This window comes from Cuculus canorus, chromosome 26 (genome assembly GCF_017976375.1).
Source record: "Cuculus canorus isolate bCucCan1 chromosome 26, bCucCan1.pri, whole genome shotgun sequence".
Classification (NCBI taxonomy): Eukaryota; Metazoa; Chordata; class Aves; order Cuculiformes; family Cuculidae; genus Cuculus; species Cuculus canorus.
This window is the reverse complement of record NC_071426.1, coordinates 5,980,344-6,003,690: the sequence shown is the minus strand read 5'-3', so window position 1 is coordinate 6,003,690 and position 23,347 is coordinate 5,980,344. Positions and strand designations below refer to the sequence as shown.

Sequence of the window (23,347 nt, the reverse complement as noted above, 5' to 3'; positions counted from 1 at the left end):
GGGACTCACAGGGCTGGAAGACTCTTTTCCCAAGAGACTGCTGTCAGACCCACTGTCTGTTTCTGTATTATAATCCTCACAAATCTGGTTCTCTCAACACTCCGAACTGCTCTTTAAATCTGTGCGATGGCACTTCTTAGATTCTGTTATGGCTTTTTAATTTTACTCAATAGCTCTCTTGAACTTTTCTCCCAATGCAGGTGTTTGCTCTAAAAGAACTGTTGATTCAGGGGTCTTGAAATCATTATCAGTTGCAGAGTCTGGGCCATCACCTGCCACGGCCCAAAGGCCCTCAGAAAGACATTTCCTAGGGACTCGCAATAGGATAAGTGAAGTGGGCTTTGCCTCTTCTATCACAACAAAAGTACCAGGTGAAGTTGGAAAAGGAGAGGACATTCTCTTCAGAAACACCAGGCAAGCTGGGCAGGAGCTTTGTGTACACATTGCAGCCATACAGCTGCTTTCCTTTGGAAGTGCTGAAATATTTTTCAGTGCAGTTTTGCTGTGATTTTAATGTTAGGGAAATACTAAAGACCCCCAAAACTCAGTCCTGATCAGAACAGGCTGCTGCATCCTTTTCTCAGAGGAACCCTGAATGCATCATTTCATAGAATCACAGAATCATAGAATCATAGAATCATAGAATCATAGAATCATAGAATCATGGAATAGTTTGTGTTGGAAGGGTCCTGAAAGATCATCCAGTCCCAAACCCCTGCCATGGGCAGCAACACCTCCCACTGGATCAGGCTGTACAAGTCCCCATCCTGCCTGGCCTTGAACCCCTCCAGGGATGGGGCAGCCACAACTTCCCTGGACAACCAGTTCCAATGCCTCGCCACTTTCATTGTGAAGAAATTCTTCTTAATGTCCAGAAGAAACTAGTGGTGTCCATTTGGCCTGAGTTTTGGCCCAGCGGGCCTCGTTCTAATTTCCAGCTATACTTTTAATGGGTCAGAGCAGGCTTTTTTGCTTCCCATGTTAAACATTTATTTTATTATTTCAAATAACATCTGTATTCAGCTCCAAACTACATTTAATACACTTATTCACAGCTTGATCTATTTGTAGCTGACCGTCTTGCATTGCAATGCTAATCTTTATAGTAAATTAAAACATTATAATGCTTGGTATGTTCATATAAAGTTAAAATAAAAGTACCTCAGATAAGCTGTTCTAGAAACCTGAACTTCAGACTATATTGTCTTAAATGTGGTTAGGCAGTAGGTATAGCACCATTTGCTTTTGGTAGTGATGAATAATTGCTTAAGGCAGCATGTGAAATCTCTCTGAGAAATTGCGTAGGATGAGGTATGAATGTGAAAATTGGGATTTTGTGAGAACAGCATTTGAGAAACTTGCCTTTGGAATTGCTTCCACTTTTTTAAAGGCTCAGTGAAAATACAGTACAGACCAATGTTTGTTGATGATCAATTTTACTGAAACACAATAGGTTCCACACAGAGCAGAAAGAATGGAAAAATGATTGAAAATGGGATGAAGTGAAGATTATCTAGAAGAAAAATCTTGTTCATAGGTACAGGGTTCTGTGAATGTTGTTCCTCAAAACGTCAGGAATAATCAATCACAATAGTAGACAGACTGTTCCTTAATATTAACTTTCAAACACGGGACATCTTCTTGTAGGAAGTTGGATCCTGAAAGAACAGGAAAAACTGATTAGATTTGACTGAGAAAATAAGAGAACAACGTAGCTTAAATTCTTCCAACATTGTGTTGGAAATGGACCAGGAAATGCCATTTAGAAATTGAGCTGAGTCTTTCTAAGCTGGGACTACCACACCTGTTAGTGAATCTTTGGGGTCAAACCTAAGCTGCAACACAAGTTTTTAGTCTCAAAACCGTGCTGCGGCAGGAGCCATGGTAGCAGGGATTGTATCTGCATGCAGTTGCCTACAAAACCTCGCCTTGTGTCAACAGCTGGAGCCCAAAACCTTCCTGACGAAGCCTGGTCTCCAGGTTGTGCGTTGCAGAGCTGATTTTTCCATTTGGGATGCATTCGCTGATTTACAAAATGTCACAGAAAACCACAGCATTCCCATAATTAAATTTTCCTTCAACCTTTTCCATCCTCATTAATAATCTCATTAATCTTTATTTTGGTGTGCCAAACGCTCTTAGCAGTCTACTCACCAGCAGCGGGGTGAGCAAGGTAAGAGGGAACTCCTCGGCACAGATCTTGAATGAGTTTCCCATATGTGTGTAAGTTTTGGAGTCTCCTTCTTGAGATAATGAAGCGATTCTCTCTGGGTGGAAGCTGGTGAGGACCAGGTCCCTAAGCACCAAAGAAAGATACAAACCCCAAGAAGAACATTTAGCACAACCAAGAATGTCATTCAGAATCTGTACACCCATCTTTGATAACGGAGAGGGAGTTATTCAAGTGCAAGGCAACTTCAGCGACTGAACTTTGGGAGGGTCTCAGCCCTGCTGAGAAACTTGCCTTTTATTCACCATCCTACCTTGTGTCCTTGAGCAGGAAAGTGTTTCTCAAGCAAAAAACCTGTGTCTATTTTAGCAATGATGCAGGTGTTTTTTGAAAAGACCTTGGTTGCAACGTATCCCTGTTAAAATAAAAAGAAACATTCTTGTTCCAAATATACAGTGAAACAGGTAAGTGGATTGCCTGAAAATCACTGGTTAAAAAGAAAAAAATATGCTTTATACAGCACAAACAATCGTAAGGAAGGAAAATAGTGGTTTTTTCAATTATGTTGTCCAGGTTAGTGTTGAAGGCTGACAGGGGACTTTGATAAATTGTAAATTGCCTTCTCCAGTCATTCCATGTGTCTGACACATCGCACTGGTTAAGGCAGTTGAGGGAATTGACTTCTGAAAACCTCTCTGCAGTAGTATATGGTAAAGTGGAAGCAGTGGAGTGGAAGGGTTTTAAGCATCTCCTCTAAAATCTTGTTAAGATTTTTTTCAAACACCTTTTGGGTTGAGCCATGGTGACAGGCACTTACAGTCTTGACGTCCCAGACAGATTTCCAGGGCTCAGAGTCATCTTCTGACTCAGAGCTGACGCCAGCGCTACCTGAAGAGTGGTCTGAGCTTTCGTCTGAGCTTCCATCTGAGCTTTCATCGCTGTGTCCCTCGAAGTGTTTCTTGCCATTCTGATTTTGGGAAAGATTAAAGGAGGAAAGGATTTAGGTGTCTGGGTTCCCAGGAGTCTTTCATTCGATAAAGCAATAACTCTAGTAGCCATGTTTTGGGAAATGGTTGGTCTTAGAGAGCAGATTAAAGGAGTGATGGTTTCTGGCCTTAAGAGGGGAGGCTGGGAAGCATTAGTGCTGTTGTGTCAAACCTTACAGTCAGGCTTTGCCTTGCCCTGGTTTTGAGGTCTCTGATGCACCCACCTTACAAAGACAGACAAGCTTTAACATCACTGCTCTGTTCCCCCATGCCTATTAAACCAGGCGGAAAGGACAGCGCTGTTCCGTTTAAGTACTGGAGAATTTCTTTTAAAGTTAATCACTGAACTGGATTCAGAGTCAAACTCAGGATCAGGTCTTCTGTCCTGAGACTGGATGGTGCAAGTCAAACTTGCAAAGAAAATGTCTAGGAGAAGTAACATCATTTCTCAATTGCTCTTTCCTCAGCAGGCACTTGCAAGCAGTGTTATTTACAGTATTTCACTGTACTCCATCGTTAGATCCTTTGCTGCTAAGTATCAGATTTTAAATGCAGATTTATTTTCTGAAACCTCGTTTCCCAAGGCTATAGCTAAAGGCCCCCAGGTCTTCTGGCCGCAGTGTGTAATTGCATGTAGCTCTGTACTCACCCTCTCAGCAAGAGCTGGAGCCAGGACAAGTCCAAGAAGACAAGCAATCACAATCTGAAATGAACATTTGACATTCACAGTGTTTGAACTTTGTCCCTGTTTAGCTCACATCAAGTTATTTGCTGTCTTAGAATAATTTTGCCCTCCTGTTTAACTTTGTGTACACGCTCAGACGTTTTCTGAAGTGAGGTCTGGCTGAAGAGTATTTAAATGTGCAGCTTACATCCAATCCTCGATTTATATACGTTAGTCTTCACCTCAGCAGGTAAAATACGCTCAGCCCTAGTTCAGTACTCTCCTTGGGGAAAGGTGGTCTGAAATCCTTTGTTTAAATTAGAGAAATTCTCACCACGAGCTTTTAATTTCAGATGTAGAGCAGATCCATGAAAAGTCTGTGTGCACGTGCACCTACTGGGGAGGGTTGGAGGGTGGGTGCACAGGTCAGCTCTGTACTCAGAACACAGCAGAAATGGGACTTGAGCATCTCCATAGCAGATCTCCTGCATCCAAATGCAGGGCTTAGGGTATAAGGGTAGGCACAACCTTTTTTTTCACAGAAAAATGTAAACTTTTACTCTGTACTCCCTGCTTAAATCACTAATAGTTCGCTGGGCACCAAGAAAGACTCACAATAATAAACTGTGAAGCATTAAGAGCTCTATGAGAAAGTGATACAGATACTTACAGCGAACTTCATTGTGATGGAAGGTGAGGCAAGATCTGCCGGCAGCTGTTGTGTACCCTTACACAGAGTGTTTTATACAGCAATTTTAAAATGGCTTTGACTTATTGGCACATGCCCTGTGTTCACAGAATCATGACGAGTTTCCTGAGGAAGGGCTCTGATAAGACGAGGCTTTGATACCAGCGTGATTGAATTAATTGCCTACAGGAAGATGACAAAAAAAAAATATTGTGGAAAGTTCAAAGTGTTTGATAGTAACTTAAATGGGAAAAAAAATCAGAATGAGAGAACAGATACCTGATAAAATTTGCAATGGCACTTTGTGCCTACATGGCAAAGGACTCACCCTGATATTTTATCCACAGATGATACCATCTATTAAGTCAACGGAGGTGTTAATCTTGCTGTGTTAAACACATTAAGTGAGTGTCTGGCAATCAGGACATTGATTCTAAACAATAGAAATGACTGAGTTCTTTCATGAACCTTCGTTTCTGAGCTCATTCTCTTGGGATCTGCTTCCCTCTCTTCAGGCATGGTCTGCATCTTCGCAGAGCCTCTTCACAAATGTGGTACCTGATTATGGACTAAGGGCTGATTCTAGAAAGGGGCCATACGTGGAGAGAACAACATCTGAGTAAGGGAGGAGCCGTAGCAATGGGCATTTTGTGACAATTCTTATTCCGAATGTGGGTTTTCATATTTCTCTGAATTGTATAAAGCTCTACAGAGCCGTGGCATAAGAGCTTATTTGCCTTGTTTGGTGTGGAAAATCTGACAAACATCTAGGGTTTTCACTTGTCCAGTACAAATGTCTGAGTCCTTATGTCCAGAAATACTGTCCACTGCTTGTTCATAAACTAAGGTAGATAGAGAGTTCTAAAGTTATCCAGTCTCTGACAATTTGGATTTGTTTCTTAGCTGTGCCTGCTACAGACGCAGCCCTTTCAGAGGTGCTTTTTCACCTGCTCCAGAAGTTCTTCTCTCATAGCATTTCTATCAGTCCCTCTGTGTCGTAACTGTGCCCTTTGCTGTTGTTCCATACAGGTTTGCAAACTCATGTTCCCCTTACAGAGCCAGAATGGGGACTCATGCTTATTAGAACACGTCTATGAACAAAGTCCTCCACTGTCAGCATTTGCTGAGGATCACTGTTGCAGCCGGTTTTGGAAAAGCCAGGGCATCTTACAGATTGAGGAGGTGAGGCCCAGTTCTCATTTACACCATTCTGGGCCACACTGTCATTCTGCTACTAACTGCTGCTGTGCTTGGACTATGTGAGTGCAGAGGAATTGTAGCAGTCTGTCATGGCTGGAGATCTCTGTTATTCGTCTGTTTTTCACCTATTTTGCAATTTGCACAGGATGTGAAAAATGGTGGATGGAAGTAAGAAATTACTGAGGACAGTCCTTCGAATTGGACTGACTTGTGGATACCAAATTGAGCCAGGAATGTCCTTAGCCTCCAAGATCCAAAACACACATTAAGGTCTTATTTTGTACATCATGAAATCCTCTCATAGTCGCTGGAAATTTACTTAGTCAACTGGTTCTTAAGAAAAAATCTGAACTGTACAATGCCAAGCCCAGCGGTGCCATCAGTGATACATTGGGAAGAAGTTGTGTCCATTTCTTCCAACAACCGTAGCTGATTTGGCCATTACTGTAATGTGCCACACTTGAAAGTCTGAATCTCCACAATTTAAATCAGCTTCTGATTACTTGAGCAGTTTGTATGGTAAACACACTCAGCTACAGCATTGGACAGTATGAATAGCTTACAAAACTAATTGCAACAGTAGAAGCTGGCAAAAAAAGTCAGAGAGGAATACTTTCAGTGTATAGGACTCCATTCTTTTTTCAGTCCGAGCTTGTCTCTACCTCATTTTTAAAGCTCTGCTCAAGGCATTGTTTCCATACTAAATTCTTGTACCACTGTGCAGCAAACTCCTAATGGTAAGAGCAACTCCAACTTTAACCCTGCTCTCAAATTACTTCAGTGTTTCATTTTGTCCCCACATTTACATTTTCATGTGGTTTTCTATCCCTTACTGTCTGGCAAGAATAAAATTGCTGAAATTATTTCTGAATTCCCCCTTGAAACCTGATTTTTTTTTTAACTACTGAAGGTGATTAGTTCTGCGTGACCTGTCCTTGTGCCATACAGATTTTTCCAGACTATGTCACCCCATCTTTATCCAGTGTGTGGGATGCCAGTTTAACGCAAATGGAAGTAAAGAGAATTTTGTTGATTTTTTGAGGTGTTGTTTCATTCTTTACTTTTCTCCTCCTACCTGCTCACTCCCTGATAAAGAAAATATTTATGAAAAGTACCTGGAAAAACCCATGAGTCACCAGGTGAGTTTGTTATGATAGAAAACTCTCACCTTCACTTGACTGAATCGCTGTCCCTTACGTGTTGAAATCGCTGTTCTGTAATCGGATTTGAACTGAAATTGTGCAATTATTCTTTTCATGTTCAAGGTTCTTCTGTTTAAATGATTTTTAGTGAATGACAGCGCCAAGTAATGGGTGCAATTCTTCTGGCATTTTTACTTATGTAGATTAAGAGTAACTGTAACTTCATCATGTTTCATCAGGGTAAATTAGAATGCATTTGAAAATATTTGGCCTTATGGAAATATTAAGAAAAATTGAGCTCCATTTTCTGCTGGCTTCCTTGTTATGGCCAACCTGACCACAAGTCTAACAGCTGAGGGAAAGTGATTTTATTTGGTGAAAAGTTTGAGAGTCTTCACTTAGACCAAAGGTGTCTGAAGTAAGAAGACAACTGGGAATATGGTCAGACCTGTGAAATTTCTTGTTCACCAAGGGGTTCAGAGTCGTGGCTTCCTAAAGCTAAACTTCACTCGGCATGAGAATTAGCCAAAGAGAAAGTTGTGTGTGTGGAAATCAGAGTCGGTTATAGCTCTTCTCACGCAGCTCTTTACTTCAGTTGATTAATGTGGAAGGTTGCTGCAAGGACTCTTGGTGCAGTCGTGAGGAGTCTTACCTCCAGGTGCATGGATGCTGATTTCAGGGGCATTACTGGGAGATGTGTGGATTCACCGCAGGGAAAAAGTCTCAAAAAGCCAGGCTTTCCTGTTGGAAGAATATCCAATATTAGATATGTCTCTATTGCCTGGGACAACTAGGAGTCCGTTCTCTATTGCAATAACGTTTATTAGTCAAATGCTTCTTGGAAATTAAGTTTTGGCCTTATCTGATTAGATCATTGAATTTCAGTCAGTTCAGCATAAGATGAAAACCATCAGATCGTGGCTATGGTTGTAATTCTCCTTCACTGAATGAATGATTTCACGTTTCACCTTCCCTACAAGGACAGACTGAGAGAGTTGGGCTTGTTCATCCTGGAGAAAAGAAGGCTCAGAGGAGATCTTCTAATGACCTTCCAGTACCTGAAGGACCTACAGGAAAGCTGGAGAGGGACTGTACATAAAGGCTTGCAGTGATAGGACGAGGGAGAATAAGTATAAACTGGAGAGGGGCATATTTAGACTGGACATTAGAAAGAATTTCTTCACTATGAGAATGGTGAGATATTGGAACAGGTTGCCCAGGGAAGTTGTGGCTGCCCCATCCCTGGAGGTGTTCAAGGCGAGGTTGGATGGGGCTTGGAGCTCCTGTTCTAGTGGGAGGTGTCCCTGCCCATGGCAGGGGCTTGGAACTGGGTGATCTTTAAGGTCCCTTCCAACCCAACCTATTCTATCATTCTATGTTGTTCTGCTCTTACCTGGGCCTAAGCATATCAATACTTAGGGATGCGGAAGCTCGTGCTTCTTGAGTGTTTTCCAGAAGTAACGTGTGTATGAATGCTGTAATGGAAAGTTAATTTAAGCTTTAGTTTAAAAGTATTTAAAAATCACTGAAACTTTGTATTTTAGATTGTGGTGCCTGAATCCTGCTAGATTCTGGCTGTGAAAGGGTTATTTGCTGTACTCTACCCTGAGTATTTCTGACATATCTGTAATCTTAAAAACAAAGAATCTCTTAAGAAGAAGAGGCAGAGCCAGAGTTCAAGAGGAGGGTAACATCATTTTAATCTAATTAGTCTAATCTAACCCTGGTTGTCACAATATGGTACCTGTCTGTATGTATTCTGATAAATTGCTTAGCAGCACAGCTTTGTTACACTTGAGATAACATTTCCTGTGCTGAGTTGGGTGGAATCAAGTAAATGTATGCGATTTCCTTTTTTCCATTAAGGCCTGTTTGCTGAGAGAGATTTCCCTGCAATCCCTTTCACCTGTTTTTCCAATGACAGAGGTGACAGAAACATGTTGGCTCTTACGTTAAGTTCTCATTTTATTAGAAGGGAACAGGCCTCAGTTATGACTTTCTAGTAGAAAGCAGTGTGATTTGACATGGTTTTGGCGCTGGCTGACGTGAAGAGACAGTTGAAGAGGAGTCCAAGGAAGGTCACATTCATAGGAGAATACTTCTCATAGCAATCCCATGTGGTCACAGAATCATAGAATGGTTTGGGTTGGAAGGGATCTTAAAGATCATCCAGTTCCAACCCCTCTGCCATGGGCAGGAACATCCCACTGGATCAGGCTGCCTAAGCCCCATCCAACCTGGCCTTGAACACCTCCAGTGACGGGGCAGTCACCACTTCCCTGGGCAACCTGTGCCAGTGTCTCACCACTCTCATAGTGAAGAAATTCTTCCTAATGTCCAGTCTAAATCTGCCCCTCTCCAGTTTATACCCATTGACTTTTTGTAAAGTACAGAAAGCGGTGATAGCTTTAAACAAGGAATCCCCCATCCTGCTGCTTTTGTTTTGTGACCTTGTGTGATCCACACATCCTCTGACGTTTCTCAACACTCCTTTGTATGTCAAGGAGGATAACAGTTACCCAGATGGTCTTGTGAAGAAAGGTTGTTATTCCTAATTATGTCACTAATTTCAATTCATGTATTGCATAAATCATGGTAACTGGTCAAAAATAAGGAGCTCTTCATGGATTTATTAGATAGAAGAAGTTGCTGAAGAATCGGTCTGCTCAGCGGCTGACACGTAGGCCACCGTAACGTAAGTATTTCTTTTCAGGATTTGCCTGCAGATAATCAGGCTGTTAGGGGTTACATTGCGGAAGACAAACTGCAGTTTGTATGAATGAATAGTAGAGTTATTCCTGATGCCATTTAATTCTGGACAATGGCCTGTTAAATATTTAAAAAATTGAACCGGCAGGAGTGGGAGTTTAAACACGTTAATAATAGCCATTTGTAGAGTGATTAATTTTACAAAAGCCCGCTTACTGATTCCTTTTACAAATCCGTGTCAGGTTATCTGTGCCAACCCCAAAATCAGATATGAGGTTTACCACAGTGTGGCATGTTGATATTGACTTGTTCGAGTCATGAAGGAAGGTTCTGTGAAGTGTTTCCCACACCTCCAGCAAGATATAAAAGCTGAAGGCCTCTGAGGCTTTCTTGCATTCTTACTTTCTGCAGCCTCTGGTTCTTATCTGAAAGAAAAATGGACAGATTTGTGAGTATATCCATTTTTTATTGAGCTCATATTATAATAAGCTCCCTATTTTTAAAAACAAGAGGATAGAGAAGCTGATGCTCCATGTTAATTTGTACAGTACTGGAGATAATACAACCTGTGTATCTTTGCTTTGGGTTGTTCAGTGGGAAATGTGCGTTTTTTGGGTGTGCAGTAATGCCTTTGGAGTTAGTGGAAGCATCAATTGAGCAAAAAGTGCAGAACTTGACTGCATGTCAGGAGGGGGTTTTAGTTATAATTTAATTATTACAGTATAGGCAAATCAAGAAGTAATACGGCATGAAGAAAGGACTCATGGAAAGTACAAAAGGGTTAAGTTTTCATTCTGCTTTTTCAGTCACAAGTAAAAGAAACCCTAATAGTGAGAATTTTATAATGAAAAATTGTAATTGTTTTCAACTAATACATGTGTCAAGAGGGTCATTTTTCAAGCCAGTGCTACAACTGCTTCCCTAAATTCATGACCTTGGTATCTTTATGGTGTTGCCTGGTGTTTCTGCTCAGTGAAAGTGCTTATTCCTTTTGCAGGCTGCCGTTCTCGTTTTGCTGGGAGTCTTTTGGACTCAGGCTTCTGCATTGCAGGTAAGTGGAGCGGTAAGCCTTCTGCCGCAGGTACTCATTTGAAATGTATTTTATTCCTGGGCAGGGAGCAAATATCATAGAAAGAAAAGCACAGAAGAAACAAGCAAGATGTTTTATTGCCAAGCATGGAGAAAAATAGCATTTGCCAAAGTTGACAACTGTATAAGCCGAAGAAGCGGTTCTGTGCAGTTGCAGAGCACCAAGAAATTTGTAGGGACACAGGTGCCTTTACCTCAAGCTAAAATTTGGAGTGTGATCCAGCCTATTGCCAGTCCCTGCTGCCGCACGTAATGACTGGGATGCCCCATTTTATTTTTCCTTAGCCTGCATTGAGTCTGTCTCCTCTTTTCTCACCTTAACTCACCCTTGCGTAAGTAATCTTCACCTCAAGGGCCTCCTGAGGCTGCTAGCGGGTTGATACAGATTTAAGATTTACATAAAGCAATCATGCTTGTTTATTTTAGAGAACGCAGTTCTTTACATTTCAAACCAGATGATGAACAATGATTTTGTGTTTTTTACCAAAGACCTATCTCCTGCACGAACCCGGCCAAAACTATGTCACTGGAACTATGACTATCCAGAATGAGGACCACATTGTTGATGTCCATGTCCGTTCTGGCGTGTACTCCTCTGACACCATTTTTGACTACTCACGTGTAAGTAAATCTAAGAATCTGCCGAGACTTAATCTCTGAGGATGTTTTTAAACTCAGAAATTATTGTAGTGTACTGTCACTATGAGTTGATGTCAAATACTGTTTCTTTGAAGACTCCCATCACTTCTCCAACTCTTAGGCCATCTCTTCTTTTCACCCATATGATGGCACAGTTTAAAGGACTTGCGTTGAAACCTGTGGTGACGGTTCACGAAAGTGAGAAGAATGTCATTGACCTCAGTGCAAGAGGGTTGAGGATGGACTGCCATCACTCATGTATCACAAGTGCAGCAGAATTCTATGGGAAAAGATATTTCCAGTCTTATGGACAGATAGTAGTGTAGTTGCTTCCATTCCCCAAAGGTGACAATGTAAATGCAGAGTTATTCCACAGTAGTGACCCCTGTAGCCACTACAGGTGTCTTCTAGGTTGTCCTAAAGACTAGGGATAATCAATTCATATTAGTGGCAGCCATTTTAAATTGAAGAATTAACTATAATTTTTTTAATCATAGGGGTATGTTGCAACAAGATTATTTTCACGAAATGCCTGCTTTATCATGAAAATAAATAAGAACGACATCCCAGAGCTGCAGGAACTTGGACGCCTGGCTTTTGAGAAAAAGGTGACTTTGTAGTGAAACCTGTACTGTATAGAAGAAAGGCTACTGTGTAAGAGTTGTGTGGTGTGGCAGGAGCCCTCCTTTCTGCCTTAAAGCTGCTGTTAGGAAGGTCTTTTACTGCATTAGCAATGACCAAGCAGATCTGGCAAGACAGAACTGCAAGGCAATATCATATAAAACACTGTTTTAAGAGAATGACCCATCATGACCCACTGTACAGTTTCTGTAGTGGATGTCATTGTGACTAGAACTATAAAACTCCCTGTCAGAAGCAGTGTAATTTGACTCTTTTGATGTGATTGCAAATATAAGTTAGGCTTTTCCTTTTTTTCATTGTCATGCTGATATTTTGAGCTTGGCATAACTTGAAATTATTCTGCTTGCAGAATAGAACTTAAAAATTATAGAATCATATAATAGTTTGAGTTAGAAAGGACTTTAAAGATCATCCAGTTCCAACCCCCCTGACATGGGCAGGGATACCTCCCACTGGATCAGGCTGCCAAGGTCCACCCAACCTGGCTTTGAACACCTCCAGGGTGTTCAAGTTACTTTGGCCAGACTTTGACTTTCCTGTTTAGGCAAGGGTTTCATGAAGGTGACTGAACTATTGCCCAGAGATGAACTTGAGTTCTGGCCCATTTATGACAGCCTAACAGTAGTGCATTTACAGCAGAGCTTATTGCTGATAACCATAACTTACTATAACAGTAATACAGCTCAGTTTTTGTATGTTGACAGAATTAGTATCTAGTGAACTTTGGTTTTTAATAGATTGAAAAGATTTATTTTCTTTCAAAGCATGTAGAATCTTCAGCTAATGCTTTGTGTAAGGCAACAGAAGGTCATTTCAGTTTGGGGGATTTTCTCAAAGGACATCCTAGTAGAATGAAACCAAAGCCTCATTATTGATGATGTTTAACATTTTCTTTTTAGACTTTAGCGGCAGTGTACTCTCCAAACAATGTGTGGGTACAGTTTCAATCTGGCCATTCCTTCCTCGGGGGTCTGAAAGACTGGCTTATCTATGGTAGAGCCATTCAACAACTCTGTTCAGGTCTGCCTCTCTACCAGCTTGAAAGCACTGCACGTAAGTGACAACATCTGTATAGTATGCTTCTGTGACAGTACATAATCATAGAATCATAAAATAGTTAGTGTTGGAAGAGACCTTAAAGATCATCTAATTCCAACCCCCCCCCGCCATGTGCAAGGACACCTCCCACTAGATCAGGTTGCTCCAAGCCCCATCCAACCTCCAGGGATGGGGCAGCCACCACTTACCTGGGCAACCTGTTCCAGGGCCTCACCACTTTCATTATGAAGAAATTCCTCCTTATGTCTAGCCTAAATCTGATCCCCTCCAGTTTATACGCATTCTCTCTCATCACTACAAACCTTTGTAAAAAGTCCCTCCCCAGCTTTCTTGTAGCCCCCTCCAGGTGTTGGAAGGTTGCTATAAGGTCTCCCCTGAGCCTTCTCTTCTCCAGACTGAACACCATTCACCTTTCTATCCTTTCCGTCCTTCAAACCTAAGACTATGTGGTACCTTTGAGGCAGGAACATTTTTCCCTGTTTGAGAGAGGAGTAAAATACCCAGCAAGATTGAAAGGGTAGGGCTCTGGGATGCTTTGGAAAATCTGGTAAAGCACTGGTTTCCATTATTAGACTTCTAAATATCTGGAATACCTGTTCCAAAGTGGCTTACCTAGTGTCAGAGGAAGGCCCTATGTAGCAGTTGTACACAGCTTATGGCCCAGTGATACCATGGTCCCACAAGGAACCTAGTGTATGCCAACGTGCTAACTGCTGCAGGCTGGTGTGGGAAAGGAGCACAAAGATGTTTTAAAGCTATACAGACATTTCCTCCCTTTGAGTTACACCACAAAAGGTTTACACATTAGCCAATAAGACCAACAGGTGCCTCCAATAAGATCATAGTTGGCTATTTGAAATTTGTGTATTAACAGGCTTTTCCTTGCTGGATACAGAGATCTTGTTGTCAATGATAATGTATTTATTTTCTTGTTTCTTTTAGCACAAATGGATACTCGTGACTGCGCCAGTGCAGGAATTCCAAGCATTTTGGGCATTAAAATCTGCGATAAAATCAATTAGGCTGAATCTTGACAACTATGCTACATGGAAATGGCTTATTTCTTCGCATGCTTTTGTGATGGTAGCAATATTCTCCAACCAGAAAAAAACTTGGTATTAGAATTACCTTGCCTATCTAAAGCTTTGAGTGCAACAAATCCATCATATACAAATAAAGATAACGCAGGAATAAAAATGCTCTATGTTTTTTCTTCATCCAAAAATCAACGGGAATAAAGTGCGCCTTGCTCGTTTTCCTGTAGAAGAGCTACATTCCCCTTTGGTGCATTCCGTACAAGGGCAGGCTGAGAGAGTTGGGCTTATTCAACCTGGAGAAGAGAAGGCTCCAAGGAGACCTTAGAGCAGCTTCCAGTACCTGAAGGGGCTACAAGAAAGCTGGGGAGGGGCTGTTTACAAAGGCTTGTGGTGATGGGACAAGGGGTAATGGCATAAACTGAAAAGGGAAAGATTTAGACTGGACACAAGGAAGAAGTTCTTCACCATGAGAGTGGTGAGGCCCTGGAACATGTTGCCCAGGGAAGTGGTGGCTGCCCCATCCCTGGAGGTGTTCAAGGCCAGGCTGGATGAGGCTTGGAGCAACCTGATCCAGTGGGTTGTCCCTGGCCATACAGGGGGGTTGGAATTAGATGATCTTTAAGGTCTCTTCCAACCCTAACTATTCTATGATTATATGATTCTATGATTCCCACGCTTAGACTGCAGCATGACCTAGACATTGATATATACCTCATGCCAATGAAGAGTAGTAACAGAATAGTTTTCTCCACTGGAGAACTTCCCTTTGGCAGCAGCATCCAGCCTCTGCAGATGTTGATTCACCTCACGCGTGATTGTTTGGGGGGAGGGAGCAAAGAGATGAATGGAGAGATGGCGTTATCCTTGCAGAGAAGCTTGAATTCTGCAAGGCCATTGAAAATTTGTAGACATTTGCATAGATGTGATTAGTCAGAGAGCTTTTTCTTCTGGGCGTTTTTCAAGCCTGGACAGAGGAAACTGTCCCAGTCTTAAAATATTCATACCCAGTACAAAATTGTCTTCTTTCACAATATCAGTGTAAAAAGTGCTGTGACCACTTGCTGAGCATCCTGCCTGTGCTGGAGAGTAGTTTGTGTCAGAAGCTGACTAAAACACAAGACAGCACTGGTGTTGCCTGCCTGCTCTGCTGATAGATCTTCTCAGTGAAAGGTTGAATTTGCACATTCTTTCACCAGTGCTTGGAATGAGAGTATGTTTTGTGGCTGAATACTAAATGTTTACTGTTTATTTGAGTCTTGAATGGCTGCCAGAGGGCAGGACTTTCCTTTGGAGCCCAGGAAACTGGTCCCAGATTGGCAATTTGTTATTTTCAAGTCAGGCTCTTGGTCAACCCAGCTGCTATTTATTAAAAGAGTGGTTTATCATATGGTGAAACCGTTCTTCTATAGAGTGTTCCCAAAAGGCTGCAGGTTGATGATCCAGAGAATGTTTCTGGAGAGTTGAAGTTTGGAAATTAAGTCCAGGAATACTTGCACATGTCTGCAAGATCCAAGACAGCCCGTTCAGCTGAAGTGGAGCTCACTGGTGGGGTATGAAACTAGGAGTTGTAGTTGTGATGTTCTTGGCTGATGCACGGGGGATGTGAAACACCTGAAAGCACTGTATGAGAGCTCCACTTGGTGGGAGTGGGTTTTAAAGTGTTTGTGGTTGCAGTATCCAGAGAAGCTGTTGTTTCAAGATTTCAAAAACTCAGTTGGAAGCCCTAACCTAGTTTTCAGATGACAACTGTCGTGTTTCAACACTTTCTTTGTGTATCCTTCTGTTAGAAGGCATGGAAGCCACAATAAACCCCTCCCTGCGCCCACTCACTCCCACCCCAAGTCAGCCAAGCTTTTCAAAATCTAGAAGATAACTGTGTTAATTTATTCAGGCTTTATATAACATTGCATTATTTCTTTAGGGATGATGACCTGACATTGACCATCCAGCGGAAGTTTAAAGACCAGAGACTGAAGTAGATCCCTAAAAAACAAACTGGTAGAGCTTCCAGAGAGGCGGACTAGATGTACGAGCAAAGCTGAGTCTAATTACTCTAAGATTATTATTATTATTACTTAATTCGAAGTTATGTAAAATAATCAGTCAATGTAATCTGGATTTCTGTCTAATTGCAGTATAGTTGTATCTGAACCTTTGTTATGTGTGCAGTCTAATAATGTCCTTTGAGACATACTGTTGCTATTAGCTTAACCAGAATTAGTTACTCTAAGGCGTCACTCTGAGTACTGCCTCCATTTATTAGTGGAACAGTGTTTTCAGACTTGTGAGTGAGACCTGAATGGAACAAGGGAGAGGTTATGCCTGGTTATAAAAAATGCAGGGCTAAACTTTTCCATTGAGCGTTACTCATGTGAAGAGAGCCCTATTCACCTCTTTCACAGTTGCTTACAAATAGTAAGGATAATTCTGAATGGACGAAATAAGGCATGTATTGCTGCCTTGATACTCTCAATGGGAAACCGAAGCAGAATCTACTCTGTACAATTTGCCTGCTATCCATGACCGAGGCAGGAACTCAGTCCAGCTCTTCAGTCTTCACCGATGGCTTAAAAAATACCTCTTTCTGTGGTTTGACTGAATTTCATTTTAATTGTAAGCATATTTGAGGTCTTTTTAAATAAAAAAGAAAAATATTACACATACCGCTAAAAGCCTACCAATAAGTTAGTGTTTACTTCTTACTAATTTTGAAGGCAGTGTTACACGCTTGGTAGATTTCCACTCGACATTAGAGCAAATAGGTTCTACAAAGAAGTCTGAAACATGCTTCAATACCTTATTATCTCCCGTTTAATTTTGTTTGAGATAGGGAGGTAGTGTTTCTGCCCTTCATGTACTCAAACATGGAAGAAGATTGTTTCTATCTATTATTTTAGTTCACAATCTCAGTGTATCAGTCAGACCTGTTAGCAATACATTGTGTTTTGACTGCTGTGTTTACTGTTTGATAAATTATGCTTCAGCTACACATTTACTCTCACCGCACCTCCAACAGTGAGGGGCACAGCTCAGAGGAAACTGTTCTGAATGACGTGTCCTGGAGGTAAATCTGTGGTGACGTTGCTGTACCTTTTGAGGTATAGCTCAAAACAAAAAGGAAAAGAAGCACAGAAAGAATCAAATGCCATACAACTCATACGTCCACCTTCTCCTTTCCCCCGTTTTTCAGAGGATGGGCTGTTGTCGCCTGAGCACGTGGTTGGGTAATGCTAGAGCTCCGAATTTACAGACCTTGTGCTGAGGCCCGTTAGTATCACCAACATACCACTGACTTCAAAGATCGTGCTAGAAATGGCTGCAGAGCAAAGCAAATTCCTGCTGAATATAGCAACAAACTGCAGAGCAAACAGGAATGTAGAGTCAGCTCTGGACAAAAGTGGAGAGAATTATCTATACAGGAGAGAGAACATTGGTATTTTGATAGTGTAGTTGGCCAGTTCTATTTCCTTCTTTGCTGACAACCCATAGTTTACCATATGTTTTACTTACTTGTCTTAGACTATAATTAATCACCTTTTTCTTACCTTTCAAGGTGATGGATGTTATTACTGGACTACAGGGAAAGACCAAGGAAGCAAAATGCAGCATCAGCTATGCAGCATAAGCTGAAGAGGGGCAGATTTAGACCAGGCATAAGGAGGAATTTCTTTGTGATGAGAGTGGTGAGGCCATGGCACAGGTTCTCCAGGGAAGTTGTGGCTGCCCCATCCCTGGAGGTGTTCAAAGCCAGGTTGGATGGGGCCTTGACCAACCTGATCCAGTGGGAGGTGTCCCTGCCCATCGCAGGGGAGCTGGAATTAGATGATCTTTAAGGCCCTTTCCAACCCAAATGATTCTATGATTCTGTGATCAGCAGATAAAGCATCCCTGATGATATGGTGGATTTATTGCCTCACATAATCATAGTCTGTAAATCTTTTCAGTTTTTAAATATACAGCCATCAGCAAAAAGTCTGGTCTGAGTGTTCAAAACTTGAAAGAAATATATAGTTACCTTTTATTTCTTTTAGATGTGTCCTACAGAACATGAAGCACCTGGTGCTGTACATCTTATTAGCTATCATCAGCTTTATCGATCGTCTATCAGTAAGGGTCTTTTTACATTGTGATCCATGAGATTTTTCACTGGAATCAATGGAAAATTCCCACTGATTTCTACAGGAGGGACCCACAGAGGACTGCAGCCACTTCCAAATTGGAGACCAGCAAGCATCTATTCTCAGAAACAATAAGAGAGAGAGTTATGTTCACAAGCAACGAAAAAGTTCTTATCCTAGACCACTGCTTAAGGTTAATGTGCAGGGTGGGTTGTCCATGAGGCTAATTAGCCTTAAGCATAAGATTAACTCCTTGAAAATAGCCCAGGCAACTGGTGTGCCTGTATCAGGAGAGGGGCAGGGCTGTGGTGAGCCTACCAGCACTGGACACCAGATGTATCACAAAAATTAAGAAAGGAACCAGAGCACAAGCCTAGATCCTGAAGACATATTCGAAGAAAGAGGCAGAGAGCATTAGGATGTGACTCTTACTGTCTTGAAAGACACCTGATCTTTCCAAGAGCTTCTCTCCATCAAAGTAAGAGCAGGTTTTGAAAGTTTAGCTAGCTCCTCAGCTAGGCTTTTTCTGTAAACGGTGGGAAATTTGTTTTATGTAGAGGAGAGGGCACTGGGAGTGTGTCTGGGCACGCCCGAGTGAGTATGTGTGTGCAAGTGCATCAGCAGCTTTTGTAAGTTAAAACAATATTTATCCTGGGCTAGGATATCAGAATAATGCTGATCATTTGCTCCCAGCTTTTTTAAAGAGCCTGGAAGGTGTTTGAGGGCATGCCTGGAATCCAAGCAGCCGTATCATTGGATACACACTGACAGGCAGCTGAAATATGTCAAGCATTCGGGGAGGGCGGAATTAACACACATTCCAGTCACATCTCCAGCTCTGCTGCAATTAACCTTTCTTGATCCTTACACATATCACCGGGCAGGAAGCCTCTATGGTCCCTCACTGTCAAGGACAACAATTTATCTCGTCACCTGTGCTGCACATTAATCCAAGATCTTTTTACTAACGAATCCATTCCACTGAGGACCTCTTACCCTCCCTGAATTTCCCAGTGTACGAGACTACTCACCGAGGTTGAGGTGTGATATCTCTACCCAGTGTGATCTTCTTAAACTTGGAGATTAACCTGGAAACCCTTACCCTGGTGAGCAATATCATTTAAATGAAAGAGACTGCTTATATTCGGAGGAGGGGCAGATACTCATACACCTTGTCTGAAAAACAAGTTTTCCATTTTGTATCAAGTAATGAAAAGGGACAGATAGTAACGTTAGCAAATGTTCTTTCACAGGACAGAATTTCCACTAGAGGAGAAAAACAAAAGCAGACTGGAGAATTGAGCCCAGTAACTGAAACAACAACGGTGCGGACTGAACTGCGAAGCCAAAGATGGGAGTGAGTCTCACTTGCTAGTTCCCCCCACTGTTTTTGTGCTACTGATGCATAGTTGTGAGGTGAAAAAAAATATCTGTCATTTTTAGAAGACGAAAACAGAGACAAGTTTTGTCTCATTTTGTCTGTATAAATACCGACCACTCAAGAGCAAATTGCTGCTGTCAAGCACTGAAAAGCATGGCATGATCTGTGTGCAAGAGGAAAAGTGGATACATTCCAGTAAAGGCAAAGCATGTGCTTGGGTTGAATCAAGGTGCCTAATCTTAAATATTCAGGTTTTTAATTATTGTCCAGAAAGGAGGTGAGGTGCCTTTTGCACGGTTGTTTAAAAGAAGTGTCTTTGCCAATGAGCCACACCAGGCTTTCCGAGGCATATAATCCAGTCCTGGTCCACTTTGCTTTCTACTTGAGTGCAATGTGGAATGACCGCTAGATGGCAAATCATCACAGTGACACCAAGAGTTATTTTTCTTATTGCGATCTGAATCCATCACTGTTATTAAGTGAGATTTTGTTGCCAGGAGGTTAATAAAGATATCGCCCATGGTAGAGGGGTTGGAACTAGATGACCTTTAAGGTCCCTTCCAACCCAAACCATTCTATGATGCTACGATTCTATGATTGTTTAGGAGCAAAATATAACTTGAAAATAAAATTAATTCCTGTCAACCTGAGGCCTGTTCCTAAGGAAGGAAAAGTTCAGTCAGGATGCAGAGGATTAGAATGCTTTCTTTCAGATTTCCAAACCAGTCAGATATTTGGATTTAGGTGTAATTGTGTCCTACTTGCTGACTAACTAAATTCTTCTTCAATCCCTTAATATCTGTCAATTTTTCTCTTTAATATGTGTGTAGATATGTATTTCATTGTCACAGAATTGTTTGGGTTGGAAGGGACCTTAAAGATCATCTAGTTCCAGCCCCCAACAAGATCTCATTATCTAATGAGACATTGCATTTGCATGAAGTTTATTAATCAAAGACTTCAAAATGTTCTAGAAACTTAAGTAGCAAAGATTCACAAGGTCTAATATGAGTGAGTGAAATCTTTTCTCATTCAGGAAAAGGATGCAGCAACGGAGAAAAGATAAATCTGACAAATGCCAGTCACACCCTGACCGCAGCCCAGGTGAGGGGGTAAGCCCCAAGACTCCTGCATTCTTCTTATTGCCCTCTCCTTAACACAATTCTGCTGCCATCAAGTGACAACTAACCAGCCTTATCTGTCTCTGCCCCTGCCCAGTCCTGCTCCTCCCTTGGGCATGAAGAACCCACAGGGTTCTCTATGCTTGGCTTCTTATCTGGTTTGGGATTTTTTTGAGGGTATGAAGGGAGAAAGATGTATGAAGGAGGTGGAGCTGTTGGAACGGTTCCAGAGGAGGCTACAAGGATGATCCGAGGGTTGGAGCACCTCCCATACGAGGACAGACTGAGAGAGTTGGGGTTGTTCAGCCTGGAGAAGAGAAGGCTCCAAGGAGTCCTTAGAATGACCTTCCAGTACCTGAAGGGGGTCTACAGGAAAGCTGGAGAGGGGCTGTTCATAGAGGCTTGTGGCAATAGGATGAGGGGTAACAGGTATAAACTGGAGAGGGGCAGATTTAGACTGGACAATAGGAAGAATTTCTTCACCATGAGAATGGTGAGGCACTGGAACAGGTTGCCCAGAGCGGTTGTGGCTGCTCCATCCCTGGAGGTGTTCAAGGCCAGGTTGGATGGGCCTTGGGCAGCCTGATCCAGTGGGATGTCCCTGCCCATGGCAGGGGACTGGAACTGGATGATCTTTAAGGTCCCTTCCAACCCAAACTATTCTATGATTCAATGATTCTATGATCAGGTGAGAGGGCTTGGAATTTGGCTGGACTTTTGTAGCCAGATCTGTGTTTCTTGCAGGCAGGTCCCGCTGTTCCTTGTGTTCGTCATGGCCCCATCCTCTGCTGGTGTCACTCTCCCTACAGGTTCTTTTTTCTCTTTTTCTCTCAGCCCACTGAGACAGCCTCTCATGTTGCTGGAGTTTCCATTTTATTTAATTTCTGGAGGGTGTGCATAAAGAGAGGAAGTTTATTCAGACCTATTGAATGGGGATCGCAGGTTGCTCCAGCCTTTTTCTTGTTGGATAGAAAAGCAGATTTTGCATAAAGTAGATTCTTTTGTGGCTCTGCTCAGAGTGGAGAGAGCATCCTTAAAAAGGTCACTTTGCAATTGCTGGATGTGGGCAAATAAAAGAGGGCAGAGGAGTAAAGCAGTGCAGTGAGTTTTCTGAGGAGGTTGATGTAATTCAGATAGCTTCCAGGACAACCCCGGCTATAAAGGTTGCTAAGACCCTTATGTGTTTTCAGGCTGTAAATCCTGCCCAGTGTTCCCCAGGCAGGACACAACACATCCACCCTTCCCATCACAGTAGTCATGATTTACAGCCGCTGGGGAGTTTCCCTTTTCTCCTGCCTGCACCATTGTATGGATGGTCGTAGAAGGATTGTCAAGCATTTAAAAATAAGTTTAAATTGAGACATAAGAACATTGAGGCTTGGGCCAACAGGGGCAGCCAATAACCTTTTCCATCCTCTGTGATAGGAAGCAGAGGTTGTTTTCACCTAAAGAAGCTCCCTGACTCTGAAATGTGGCCTGAGCACACTGGGAGGTGTTTGACAGCAGCACATTAAGCAATGACGCTGGGTGCAACACACAGAGAGCTGAGCCAGGGCACCCTGCCACTCATTCCAGATAAGTCGAGCCCTTTAACACCAGGGACTGCGAGGGGCTTGTTCCATGCTCTCGATGAGATAAGCTGCCATCCGCGCCTCACAAGACACTCCTATCTGCCAAACCGCGCTGAGAAAAACAGGGAGATATGCAGCAGGATTTAAAGCACGTTACAAACTCCCCCAGGCTACAATCCTAAATGTGGGGGGTTTGGTGACTAAAAGTGAGGAACTATCAGAGAGGTGGGATCCTTCAGCTAGGCCAGCATTTGTGCTTAGCTTACGAGTGTTAACCAGCTGTGAAGGAGATAACTACAACAAGATAACTACAACCACAACAGGAATGATAGAGCTAGCAGTACTAGAATCTAAAAAGTGGGAGACAGATTAAAAAAATCTTGAATTAGAATGTATTTTCTTGTTCCTGGGCCTCACGTGTGTTAATACAGTATAGATTGTGCCTGAGAGAGAGTAGACTCTGTGTGCTGCTACTAAAATGGACAGAAACTGGTGTGGCAGCTAATGAGGAAACAGTCTGTCTCCTTGAGGTAACTCTCCTGTCTCTAAAGAGATTTGCAGAGAACTCTTAACTATGGATTCCCATCTTCCCTGCCCACTGTGATTTGTTTTTAAAGCTGTCAGGATAAAGTTGTATTTTTATGTGCTAGTTAACTTTGGAGAGCAGTCAGTCCTTCAGTTTGTTGGTCTTGGATGTAGGAAAGTAATCCTCACCAAGGAGGATTCAGCAGTTGCCTCATGAAGTGAGCTGTTAGCAGCATTTGATCAAACCATATCCTGGGCTGCGTCAGAAGCAGCGTGGCCAGCAGGGCGAGGGAGGGGATTCTGCCCCTTTGTTCCACTCTTGTGAGACCTCATCTGGAGTATTGTGTCCAGTTCTGGAATCCTCAACTTAAAAAGGAGATGGAGCTGTAGGACCGGGTCCAGAGGAGGCTACAAAGATGATCCGAGGGCTGGAGCACCTCTGCTATGAGGATACAGGCTGAGAGAATTGGGGTTCTTCAGCCTGGAGAAAAGAAGGCTCAGAGGAGACCGTAGAGCAGCTTCCAGTACCTGAAGGGGCTACAGGAAAGCTGGAGAGGGACAGTTCATAAAGGCTTGCGGTGACAGGATGAAGGGGAATGGGTATAA

General features: G+C 42.4%; 2 protein-coding genes across 2 annotated transcripts; one reads left to right on the top strand and one right to left on the bottom strand.

The window, feature by feature from the left end:
• Positions 1-1,540: 1,540 nt before the first annotated feature.
• LOC104065552 (gastrokine-1) lies at positions 1,541-4,546 on the bottom strand. Its single transcript, XM_054049773.1, has 6 exons — positions 4,491-4,546; positions 3,806-3,859; positions 2,988-3,137; positions 2,484-2,585; positions 2,155-2,296; positions 1,541-1,658 (listed from the first exon to the last, which is right to left on the bottom strand). Exons 1-6 carry the CDS (start codon positions 4,500-4,502, stop codon positions 1,582-1,584), a joined length of 537 nt encoding a protein of 178 aa, XP_053905748.1. The 5' UTR covers positions 4,503-4,546; the 3' UTR covers positions 1,541-1,581.
• Positions 4,547-9,972: 5,426 nt separating this feature from the next.
• On the top strand, positions 9,973-14,166 carry GKN2 (gastrokine 2). Its single transcript, XM_054049679.1, has 6 exons — positions 9,973-10,007; positions 10,557-10,610; positions 11,138-11,269; positions 11,785-11,895; positions 12,829-12,982; positions 13,931-14,166. The coding sequence occupies exons 1-6, from the start codon at positions 9,996-9,998 to the stop codon at positions 14,008-14,010; spliced, it is 543 nt and encodes a 180-aa protein (XP_053905654.1). The 5' UTR covers positions 9,973-9,995; the 3' UTR covers positions 14,011-14,166.
• Positions 14,167-23,347: the final 9,181 nt, after the last annotated feature.

Coding starts and splice junctions, on each gene's coding strand:
- LOC104065552 (XM_054049773.1), bottom strand. Junction 3,138..3,805: donor CTCCAGCTCTTGCTGAGAGG/GTGAGTACAGAG, acceptor TCCCAAAATCAG/AATGGCAAGAAACACTTCGA. Junction 2,297..2,483: donor TTCCTGCTCAAGGACACAAG/GTAGGATGGTGA, acceptor TTTGGTGCTTAG/GGACCTGGTCCTCACCAGCT.
- GKN2 (XM_054049679.1), top strand. Junction 11,896..12,828: donor GCCTGGCTTTTGAGAAAAAG/GTGACTTTGTAG, acceptor TTTTCTTTTTAG/ACTTTAGCGGCAGTGTACTC. Junction 12,983..13,930: donor CCAGCTTGAAAGCACTGCAC/GTAAGTGACAAC, acceptor TGTTTCTTTTAG/CACAAATGGATACTCGTGAC.